At 42.9% G+C, this 11,774-nt stretch overlaps 1 protein-coding gene across 3 annotated transcripts; it reads left to right on the forward strand.

The window, feature by feature from the left end:
• The first annotated feature begins 64 nt into the window (after positions 1-64).
• On the forward strand, positions 65-11,704 carry LOC134186192 (uncharacterized). Of its 3 annotated transcripts, none has more exons than XM_062654126.1 (11): positions 65-156; positions 1,172-1,295; positions 1,356-1,454; positions 1,576-1,671; positions 3,605-3,706; positions 3,771-3,863; positions 3,920-4,018; positions 4,934-4,996; positions 5,058-5,702; positions 5,762-5,950; positions 10,384-11,704. In XM_062654126.1, the coding sequence occupies exons 2-11, from the start codon at positions 1,173-1,175 to the stop codon at positions 11,509-11,511; spliced, it is 2,637 nt and encodes an 878-aa protein (XP_062510110.1). In that variant the 5' UTR covers positions 65-156; position 1,172; the 3' UTR covers positions 11,512-11,704. The 3 variants fall into 3 exon arrangements, with proteins under 3 accessions (XP_062510110.1, XP_062510103.1, XP_062510097.1); XM_062654119.1 differs by lacking the exon at positions 65-156 and adding an exon at positions 167-803; XM_062654113.1 differs by lacking the exon at positions 65-156 and having other exon boundaries at positions 167-1,295.
• Positions 11,705-11,774: the final 70 nt, after the last annotated feature.

The raw sequence follows: 11,774 nt of genomic DNA on the forward strand, positions 1-11,774 counted from the left end.
CAATTCTGACGGCCAATGAGAAGATGCCAATCAGTCACGCCTACATTAGACCACATACCTTGCACTCGACGGCAACGCAGGCAGGAGGTTTGTCAATGAAATTCGGCGCGCGCAAAGCAACAAGCTCATTGGTTGGAGCTGAGAGCAAATCTAGAGGTGAGTGAGACGCGCAACGTTTCTTTCTGCCAACTCGTCGATGTATCCCGGCAGAAGATCTCGTTGAATTTCTCGTTTGTGCGAAAGAGCTCTGCCCCCCGCGTACAAGCACACAAGAAATTACTAAGACTGACAGTTTGATCTTGTATGAGAAGGTTAGGGAAAAGAGATGAGCGCGACACACAATCACGGTTTCTCTTATTTGCTTGTAAACCCGGTTGTTGCGAAGGTGCATGCAGGTGAGTCATCATGGAAGAGGAGATATACCGGACGTGCTTGTGGTCGCATGCCTAGAGACTATGAATATATACATGTAATAGGTACACACAGGTGTGCCGCTAGATACAGTTACGAGCGCTGAGAGGGGCTGTGCAAGAGACTAGAGGTTTGTCAATGAAATTCTGCGCATGCATTAAGCAACAAGCTCATTGGCGGGCGGACACAAACATATGTAGCGGCCACGAAAGTGCTTATAGCGGAGAGCGGGTGTAGAGGTGAGTGAGACGCGCAACGTTTCTTTCTGCCAACTCGTCGATGTATCCCGGCAGAAGATCTCGTTGAATTTCTCGTTTGTGCGAAAGAGCTTTGCCGACCGCACAAGCACACAAGAAATTACTAAGACTGACAGTTTGATCTTGTATGAGAAGGTTAGGGAAAAGAGATGAGCGCGACACACAATCACGGTTTCTCTTATTTGCTTGTAAACCCGTCTACTGGATTTGTGTGACGTGATGGAGGAGAAACGCGCCAAGACTTTGACGTCTCGACGTGTTTGTGATGTTAGCGCGCATTTGCAATATATTGCGTTTGTATTGTGTGTTGTAATAGACAGTAGACGGGTGTGGGGCGTGGTGCGAGGTGATAGATTAGAGCAAATGGATTGTTAGATTGTGATGTGAGTAAAGGGTTGATGTGGTTGTGTACTGATTGGATTGAGAGCACGTGTTGAGTGAATTGTCGTTTGTTAATGAAATTGGAAGGATTTATTGTTATTGATGTGTTACTGTGATGTTAGAATGAGTGAGAGAGACATCACAACATTGAATAGCCAACTAGTGGTTGCTGTAAAGAATAACGAAGGTGATGAGGTTGAGAGATTGTTAAGTCTAGGAGCTTCACCGAATGCTTATAGTCATTCAGTATGTTATTGATTGAGTGACTCGTTTTATTGTTGTTTACAACAACTCACTCTAATGTAGGGACGGCCTGTATTGGTGGATGCTTGTATACATCGCTCCTATTCTGTATGTAAGCTGCTAGTGAAGAGAGGGGCAGATGTGAACAAAACTGATTCTTTGGTAAGTGTTGAGAGTGAATGAATGAATGAAGAGAATGAGATTTAAATGATGTGATGAGATTTGTGATAGGATGGATATTACAGTAGAGACAAACAATTAAACACAATTATTGTCATTTCAGGGTAGGACTGCTCTAATGAAGGTAGCAATGAATGGTGATGATGAAATGGTCGACTTCCTTTTATCATCAAATGCTGATGCTGGACCAAAGACTAAGGTGAGTGTATGTGATGCAGTTTGATGTGGTGATGTGTGAGTATGAGAAGTTATGTTTTAAAATGAATGTATTAATAACGTAAACTAGCAGAGTCCTTCAGCATTGCCCATGTAATCCAGATGTATGTATATAAAGGTGTAGTGTGTTTGCTTACTTGACCATAACCTCGAAAAGGTCTCGATGAAACACATGCAGCCAACAGCTGATTAGACTGTTCTTCTAGTTGAGCAGCCTGTTTTTCATCCAGGAAAGATGAGTAAGTATCTAGTTTTTAAGCAAGTTACTAAGTTTCCATATTAAGGTAATGTCCTTGAAAAGGTTGCATTTTCTTTTCCTTTCATACAATCCTGCAGTGCATACGTTTGTATTTTTGTATTTGCTGCAAACTGTCATCTTAAGGCAATCATTGTGATGCTTTGATGGAAAGAAGCGGCCTGCACACACTCAAATGGCAATAAGCCAACAGAGGAGGCAATGAAAGCCATGCAGCTAACAAATGATTGGACTGACAATGTTCTTCTTAAAAGGTTGAACTTGGACTGTGTGCAGAGTCTCTATGCCAATTGAGTTAGTAGTTTTAGCACTTACACACACACACACACACACACACACACACACACACACACACACACACACACACACACACACACACACACACACACACAATGGACAAATGTCAATCCCTCCATGTCATTCGACGTCGACTTTAAGAGACAAGGCTTTCATGCGCTACGTCGAGGCTTAGGGCTAGCGCTACAATCCACCTGGAGCTTGGCCGGATGCACTGACAATGGCACAGCTGTGGGACTGGACATCGAGTCCCCCAAGTACCCGTCTGCTGCTCGGTGTTGTACAGTAGTCATGTTCCACCCCAGTCAATGACCAGGTACTCATTTATACTCCTGAGTCGAAAGAAGCAATTGTGTGTAAGTTTCTTGCTTAATTAAGGAAATTATGCCATAGATGGCCATCACTGTGACTTGAACCTGCAACCCTGCAAGGTCCTGGCTGTTTTCATTCTCCAAATGCACTCTAACAAATTGAGCTACAGCACCACACACATACACACACACACACACACACACACACACACACACACACACCCACACACACCCACCCACAAATAATGCCTTTTTATCATATTGTCATATATAAAACTGTGCTTGTTTTTGTCTAAGCTGAGTTGACCAGCTCTGGAATATCAAAGCCTTTCCATCAGTAATTAGCCAAGGTCACCTGACTGCTATAAACAATCTCTTAACTTTCCTCAGTATTCATCGTTTATTGGTGAAGTGACAACACGACAACATTAAAGGAACTGTACCAGACCCTCTCCCAACGTCTGGATGTTGAAAAGGGGAGGGGCTGGCTAAGCGAGACTAACCTGGATGGCCATACAGCTATTACACTTACACTTGCATTGAGACATCGCAAACCATCATGTTTATGATTGGCTCAAAATCAACGTCATTTCCATTCGCTTAGCCAACACACACATCTCAACACTAGCCTCGACACTAGGCCTCCCTTTGCTTTCGGTGGTCCGACCGCACAAGGGTAGCAACGGGACTGTATCACGTGATGTTCTCTTCGAAAAGCAAAGGAACATCATGTGATACAGTCCCGTTGCTATCCTCGCGCGGTCAGACCACCGAAAGCAAAGTGAGGCCTAGTGTCGAGGCTATCTCAACACAGTAGAGTACACATAGAAAGGATCTCACCCCAATTATGGTGGCTTAATAATGTGGTTGTAAATGATATTTGATATTGGAAAGTGTTGATTGTGTGTATGGTGGAGCAGGAGATGTAGATGAGTGTTTTACTAGCAGACATGGTGTTGTATTATGAGTAGTGATGGATAGTCTGCTGGCAGTTGTATTGCATTGATTGCTTGTTGGACAACACATTGCTAATATGCATTGTATATGGTCAGGATGGTTGGACTGCATTTGATTGGGCTATGAGAGCAGGTCACATGTCAACAGCTGGTCGTTTGGTGTTGGCAACTCAAAGAGTTGAAGATGTTACAGTTGAGGTGTGTGACAGTCAGTTGTGTTGAGAGAATGAAATGAATGTGTGTGAGTGTGTGGTGTGTGTAGAGTCTTCCTCGCGTGTTGCATTGGGCATATAAGAATAAGAGAGATGATGTGATAAAGACAATTGTTAAGCTGGGAACAGAAGTGAAGGATGACGTGAGGAATAGAATTTGTGAATCATTTTTATGACATTTATTGTATTGTTGATGCAGTCGGGACGAACTTTACTTCACTATGCTGCTCGTTATGACAGTCGTGATGTGGTTGAGTTTCTCTTGGCCAACAAGGCAGATGCTGATGCTTCAGACGAGGTAGGTGTAGTGACAATCAAATATCAAATATTAGGTAGGTGTAGCAATTGTTAAGTTAAGTTGGATAAACTGATCAAGTATTTACTAAACTGTTTTGTCTGCTTAGAAATGAGGTAAAGCAATTTGTTTGTATTACAAAATCTGCATATTATTTGCTGTCTTGGGTATTGTGCTATTTACCAACAATTGAGATTTAAATTGTTGTAAAAAGTCTTAAAATAGATGTATGGAAATGTGAATAAAATGTAAAGTGCATTTTGTGTAAGACTGCTGTGGGGCTGTCGTTCCAGCAGAGGCAGTTATTGTATAATTGTATTGGTCAAGACTATGAATTAGAAGCAACAAGGTTGAAGCTCGTATCACTAAATCTTTTCTATTTACAACACTCAACAAGAAAAGCAGCCACTGTAAGAGCATTGTAAAAGCACACAGTTGTCAGGAACAGATGCAATGTAACTGACTAGCTTGTGTTGGCTGTGAATGTATTGTGCTATTATTGTCAGGCATCAAGTGTGGTCTCAATATAGACGTGAGTGGGTACACAGTGACAGAAGCATATGTGAGTATGACATCTACACGTTGCTTTTTGGGTGACTCTAGGATGTTTGTTTGATGGTATTGAGGGTCAATACTCTATTCAAATAGAGACTTATTCACACATTAATGTTGTCAACAAGCACATTTTTGCCTTCTTTCTGGTAATAACGACACATTTGTGACGAAGTCAAAACTAAGAATTGTGGCATCTCTAGGCTAGGTCACGTTATGTCTCGGCCATTTTCTTTGCCAATTCATGGGCCAAATCAATTGTAATGGATAGTGGAATTTAGTGTGGCTGTAGTATTTCATGTTTTGTATTGTCTTCAAACATTTGACTTGACCATCTTATCTTATTTGTGTGTGTTATGTTGTCAGAATGGTAAGAGACCATACCAACTGGCTGATGGTGAACTGAGAAGACGACTGAAGAAAGCAATAGTGAGACGTTTATGCAGTGAGATATGGTGGTATGTGTAGAATGGATGGGTTGTATTGTCAGGATGAACAGAAGTATGCTGTTCTGTTTGCTGAGGGCACAGTGAGACCAGAAATCATCAAGTTGTGTTTCATCGGTTCAGAAGGAGCAGGAAAGACGACACTCATGGAGGCTCTCAAACGAGGATGGTTAGAGTGGATTTTTAAAAACGAAAATCAAGCAGACAACCCGGATTGTGAAGAGGAACGCACAATTGGTATCAACGTGATGACAGCCAATATTCCAGGAGTGGGTCGTGTTTCACTGCGGGACTATGCAGGTCAAAAGCAGTTCCACAAAACCCACGGCCTCTTCTTCTCTCCATCCAACTCATTCTTCATCTTGTTAGTGAGTCTAGTGAGAGTAAAGGAGAGACGACTGTGCAGCGATGAGGAGTTGCGAGATGAGCTTCAGTACTGGCTCTCATTTCTCAGATCCAGTTTGGATGGAGAGTTTATACCCACAGTGTTGATAATGGCCAGTCGAGGAGATTATTATCGTGATGGTCAGCGTGTGTTACAGCATGTGGTCGACTACATTTGTGAGCTGTTCAAAGGCATGATCAACATCGTTCAACATTGTTTGGTTCTCGACTGCAGGAAGTGTTCGTCCCCTGAAATGAGAAAACTCAAGAGACTTTTACATGATATGAAGCAGCAACTTAAGCAAGTAATAACAAGGCTAATTGAATATTCATTTGTTTGCTAATTCAGATATCTATGTTACAGTCTGCTCCTCTGTATCCTCGTCTTTGCCAGCCAGTCGTGTCCAAGTTGCTTCCTTCTCTTCGTAAGAAACAGAAAGATCCATTCATGGAGACGGCAACACTCATGGAGAGGATAGAGCAAGAAGCATGTCCAGGACAAGAGAAGAAGGTTGTAGAAAAGGTAGTTGGTTTTCTGGATGAATCAGGAGAGGTGAGATGACTAGCAGCTGTTTAGTCATTGCGTATGCGCATGCGCTCGTGCGTGTGTGTGTGTGTGTGTGTGTGTGTGTGTGTGTGTGTGTGTGTGTGTGTCTGTGTGTCTGTGTCTGTGTGTGCCTGGATGTAGCATGGCAGCCTTCTAAGCATGTTGGCTCTGAGGTATTTTGACCCTCTCCAGCGTACCATCTGCGTTCAGCGATATCTCCAAATGCTATCATCACGATAAATCATCTCAGATCGACAGGAGTGCCACATGCAGCACTTGGAAGTGAGCCTACGGCAACATGTTTTTTGCAGAGAACAACTGTCGCCCTACTCTTACATTGTAAAGTGCTTTGATTGGTTGTAACGTAGAAGTACTCATTTTCGTGTCCTTGCATCTATTTTTGGTATCGCCGAATCAGATGGAGGCCATGTGCATGGAATACAATAATGGAAATGACTGCGGGGCATGGACCAAAGAAGTTGGTCTCCATCGTGGAAAGAAGAACGATGGTTTTTGGTGTGTGGAAGCGATGTGTACTGCCGTGTTAGCAAGAAGCAGCAGTTTGACATCTCTAGCTGTATAGAGAATTGAAAGATTCAGGACACTACATAACATTACCTATTTACAAACCGGTGATGAACTGAGTAGAGATTTGCTTTTTTCACTGTTTACGCTATCATTATGGACTGGTTATGATTTAGGTTTGGTGTCTGTCTGTCTGTTTGTCTGTCTGTCTGTCTGAGGAAATGGTTCTCTTTGATTCTTCAAAGATGCAGCGTAAAAGTAATCCTAAAAAAGTTGTCAAGAGTTTCAGAAACAAAGAATGACATGGACAAGCTTTTGACTTTAATGTACAGATCCAAGTCCACTAACGTTTTAAAGTATTTTGCTGTGAAGGACTGGTTCATTATAGAAGTTTAGAATGTGTACAAGTAGAGGATCTGTAGCAATAAAATAAGCTGTCTGTCTGTCTGTCTGTTAATCACATATATTTGAACTTTTATCCTTTTATCTATGATACATTTTGCAATGCAAGGTACTATGTACTGTCCAACTACTAGTAGTGTTCATCAACTAAACTAAGCTAAAATTGAAACTCGTGTAAAAATAAGATGAGGACTACACTTAAAAGCTACAGTGTACCAGCAAAGCCTCCAGTACCAGCTAGTGGCTGAAGTACTGGGTGGCAAAGAGGTCACATCTGTTGCCTTCAGACAGCGAAGATAGCTTTTTAGAGATGACTCTAGCATTACACTTCTGGAGCTGAACAGAAAAGTGTTTGGACCAGAAGTCGATAAAGTCCGCAGCGTTCGGTCATCCCACTTTGTCAGATGACTTCTTTGATAATTTGCACAGCAGTTTCCACCCATTGATCCCCAAGCTCCAAAATACTCCATTACCAGTGGGGTTACAGTGGCAATTATGCCACCTGGTAATTGCTGTTTGCTGTATTTCTCTTTCTTTCTGTCTGCTCTCTTTCCTGCAGCGACACCACTAACACTAGCAGATGATGGAAAGATGTCACTACTCCATGGGTGGACGAGGGAGATAGCTAAGTCAACGTTGTTTCCAATGTCCGAGTCAAAGAAAATGATGTCCAGTCTGTTGTCTGTAGTTGTATAACGACTCCTCTGCTCCCTGCGGTGGTGGATATGCAGCCCACAAAATCAATCAGACCAGACGGACGAAATTGACTCATGAGATCGTACCGGCTCGCCACCAGTCTTACAGGTCAGCAAATGGTATCCATTATCATCTATAAGAGCTCCACAATTGCAGGTCGTTGTTCAGCTGGAGAAGGCTATGGGCAAACCCAAACGAAGGAAGGACGCCAAGCGAAATTTGCAAGAATTGAATGTGAACACTTTTGATGTAGGGATAGCGTTAAGCCAAGCCCAGTGCCCTTACCTGTTGTTGAGCTTAGGTGGGCTGCATGCCTGGTAGGGGGCATTTTCGAGTAGATACTGAGCGTTGGAAGAAGCAGTGACAGAAGATAGCCTTTGTTGAACTCTCCCATCACATGGCAGGTAGTCAGAGATATGTTTTTCTGGAGGGATAGACCTTGCTATGGCCTCACTGTTTGGAGAGGTTGAAGAGCTCAAGAGGCTGTTGGTGATAGATCATAAAACAGGGAATCGGAATGGCAGCTCTGTAAAAGTGTTGGCCCATGATGCAACAAAAGCTGGTTGTCTCACTGACAGCAAAGGAATCATTTTGAAAGTGCCCATTGTGATGGGTAAAGAGTCTTGATGCCAAATCCTGTCATAACCTAGAGGTAAGAAAAGGTTTTCTTTAGTCCTAGAGTCATGGATCCTAGAGTCATGGATCGTAGAAGCATGAACTAGCAAATCAGGATGGACTGTCCGGGCCAAATGGTTAAGGTTGGGGATGCAACAGCATCATAATAACAGTGTTGCACTCTGAACATCATCCAATTTGATAAGCTGATTGCACAGGGAGAGCTTTGAATGGGGTATGGTGGCACAAGAGGACGTAATGAATGACATCGGATCAGTTGGAGGACCAAGGAAGAGTGCACCCTCACAAGACACAGGAATTCCATCAAACCCTTCAACAGCAGTCGAGGACGATGGAGAAAAATATCTCGCACTTTTTGTCTGCTGTGACCAGATTGATGGCTGAGAAGGTCTCCTTCAAGTCATGAAACACAGCCAAAATGGATTCCCCCCCCCAGCAAAAATACTTCATTGAGGTAGGCCAGTACGCTTACTTGAGAGTGAGATTTCTGGATTTTAGTTAAGACTGGATGAATGGCCGTGGCAAAAAGAACAGGACCCAGAAGGTCTCCTTGATGAACTCCCTCCTCAGATGGAATTATTACCGTAGAGGAACCCCACATGAAGACAAGGGAGCTGGGTTTGCCATACATTTGAATCACATGGTTGTGCAAGTCAGGAAAGGTAAGAGAAAATTGTTCCATGATCTGGTCTCTGCTGACAGAATTGAACGCATTCTTAACATCCGACTTCAAAACTATCCAGTTGGGATTAGATTCCAAAGTGAGACTTATATGATGCGCTATCAACTCTGTACCACATTTCGTAGACACACCATGCTGAATGGGACAGAAAACTTAAGTAAACTCTTTCTTTTATTGTGAACAAATAGTCCTGGCTGTAAGTCAGCGAATAGAATCCTCGATGAAATAAGGGTGGCAGCCACATCGGGCAATATTCTCTTAGCAAAAGCCAAACAGCAGAGAAAAGACCATTCGCAGTATTCTTATTTCCAGTAGGATTTTAAAATGCTCGAAACGCCTAGGACCAGCACCAGATCCACGTGAAGCTTGCCTGAGGGATTGAATCGAAAAGTAACAACCTAGACAAGGTGATCGACTCACAACTAACATTGGGTGGAGGGGAATGAAGCGCTGAAGATCTGGAAGGGTGTTTGGAGATCAACTTCCTTGCGGTATCATCAGTGGACGGAGCCAGACTGTTACCAGTTAGAATTCTAGACGCACGTGACAACTCTCTGCATCTCTCTAGCCTCAGAGCAGGCTTTTTCCTGCATTATCCCCAGTAGTGTGTGACTTCCCGGAAGAGAGGCTCGCAGGCAAATAAGGTCCGACCAATTCCAGCTGAGAAACTGGTGGTAAGCAGCCTTCACATCATGTAAACTATGTTTTCCTCTTCTCGCCAGAGGAGTGAGGAGCATGCGAGGCAGTAGAAACATGAGTTTCCATGCTAACTCATCAGAGGGATCATCATGAATCTTTCCAAGCACTACGACACAGCAATCTTGGAAACATACTTTGACAGTAGGATGGATAGTTTGGACAACTCTGGGAGGCAGAATGTCTTCTATTGTAAGATCCCGGATGTACATCCACGCAGTAGTTTTCAGGTCCAGATTCGTGTTCTGAGAAAGTGCAGAGTCCAGGAACGTCATTGATGAAACGTGTGTGGGTGCAGTACCAGCGGAAGAAGCTTGAGAAGAGACGTTGACTTCCACATTCCCGCAGTAAGGTTGAAAGAAACACGCTCCCTCTGTTCTTGAGTAGACTGTTGATGCCGAGATCTGCATTGAGGCAAATGTTGACCCAGTTTCAAAACCAGTTTTTGCAGAAAAGAACATTGATGAAGACGCAAGCTAGCGATGAAACAGCCGGAAGGATATTGGGATCCTGAACTTGCCAAATATGGCAAAGAACTCGCTGAGCGGTGCTAGACGCTTTGCAGGACTGATACAGACAAGATTCAGAACGAGGCATCGAGCGACAGAGGGAAAAACAGCAAAAGGAGCAGACCCAAAATGTGACTCTCACGCGGTCATCATCAGGGATTTATCTGTCTGTCTCTCCTGTCTCTCTGTTTGTCTCTTTTGTCTTTCTATCTTTTGTCTGTTTGTTTCTGTTTGTCTGTTGTTTTGTTGTTGTGTGCATGTACATTTATGTTATTCTTGTGATGTGAGTTTAGATTGCTGTTGTTGGTGATGTGGCTGCTCTCAATCCTGCTTGTCTACATCAATATGCCATCGGTCCTATCGTTGCTTCTAAGGATTTCAAGTGGCATGTCAAGTCAGAGAGAAATGATGGCACAGTAACAAGAGAAGAAGCAAAAACGGCAATCGATCATTACTTGAGAGATCACAAGATTGCTGTTCAACTCGACACAGATAAAGTTCTCATTATCAACAAATCTCTTGGTATCTGCTTCAAAGTGGAAGGCAGAGACAACACGTACATGTTTCCAGCTCTCTTACCTCCTAAGGATCTGTCTGTCATGTGGAAGAAAGATGAGAGTAAGAAAGTGTATATCGGTCGACGTCAAGTGTGTAGAAGTCAGACGACCATCTTCAGTCCATCTACATTCTGTATGTTTCAATCTAAAGTTTGCTCAACATTAGATCCAGAAGCAAGGCTGTGGAGGGATGGACTGATTCTATCACAATGCAATACAGTTCATAATCTCATTGAGTGTTTGGTGGCCATGATAGATCCTGTTCGTTCTGTCGACTTTGTCTGTCGTGGAAGCAAGCAAACAGAAGCAGAATGTGTTTCACTGCTGGACACTGTCATGTCTCTTTGGAGAGATATGTTAGACAGGTATAGTCCAGGCACTGAATATCAGACTGAATATCTGAGCAGAAAGCATTTAGAGGAACATAAAGAACTGAAACGAGTTGCTTTCTACTCTGAGGAGAAAATCAAGGAAGCAATAGCAAAGGAAGAAGGAGCACATGCTGCTGTCAAACAAGTAGTTGGTGATGAGCTGATGGTAGAAAGTCTCAGCAACCTGCTGGTTGTTCAACCCATCAGTCAATCGGCTCCAGTTTCATCCAGTGCAGTTTCTAATGCTGTTATTGGGTGTGGTTCATGTCAATGGTATTCATTTGGACTAAAACTAGACTTTAATCATGATCAGATTGAAGCTTTGTGTCATGACAAAGTGACTCCTGCTGATAAATTGTCTGCAATCATCCAAGTAAAGACCAAACAAGTTGGTGATGTGAAGAAGACGGATGATCTGCTGTTAGAGGCGTGTAGACATTTACCAGATCCAATTGATGGTGCAGTGAAGGAGAAACTTGGAATTTATCATTAATCACGTGACTGTAGAAACTAAGATTTATATATCATCTACAATCGTGATTTTTGACAAATGTACTGTTTGCTGAATGCCACATATTTGACATGTAGTGATGATGGGTCTAACAGAATACATGCAGATGTAGATTGCATGCTATTTTAATCATGCACTAGGGTTACAGTAAATTTAATTGGTTACAATGCTGCCACATCCGTTTCAGCCAGAAGTTTAGCGCGCGTACTCAACTGATTGGCGTGTACAGTCATAATAGGTGAACT

The sequence above is a fragment of the Corticium candelabrum genome, chromosome 1 (assembly GCF_963422355.1).
Source record: "Corticium candelabrum chromosome 1, ooCorCand1.1, whole genome shotgun sequence".
NCBI lineage: Eukaryota > Metazoa > Porifera > Homoscleromorpha > Homosclerophorida > Plakinidae > Corticium > Corticium candelabrum.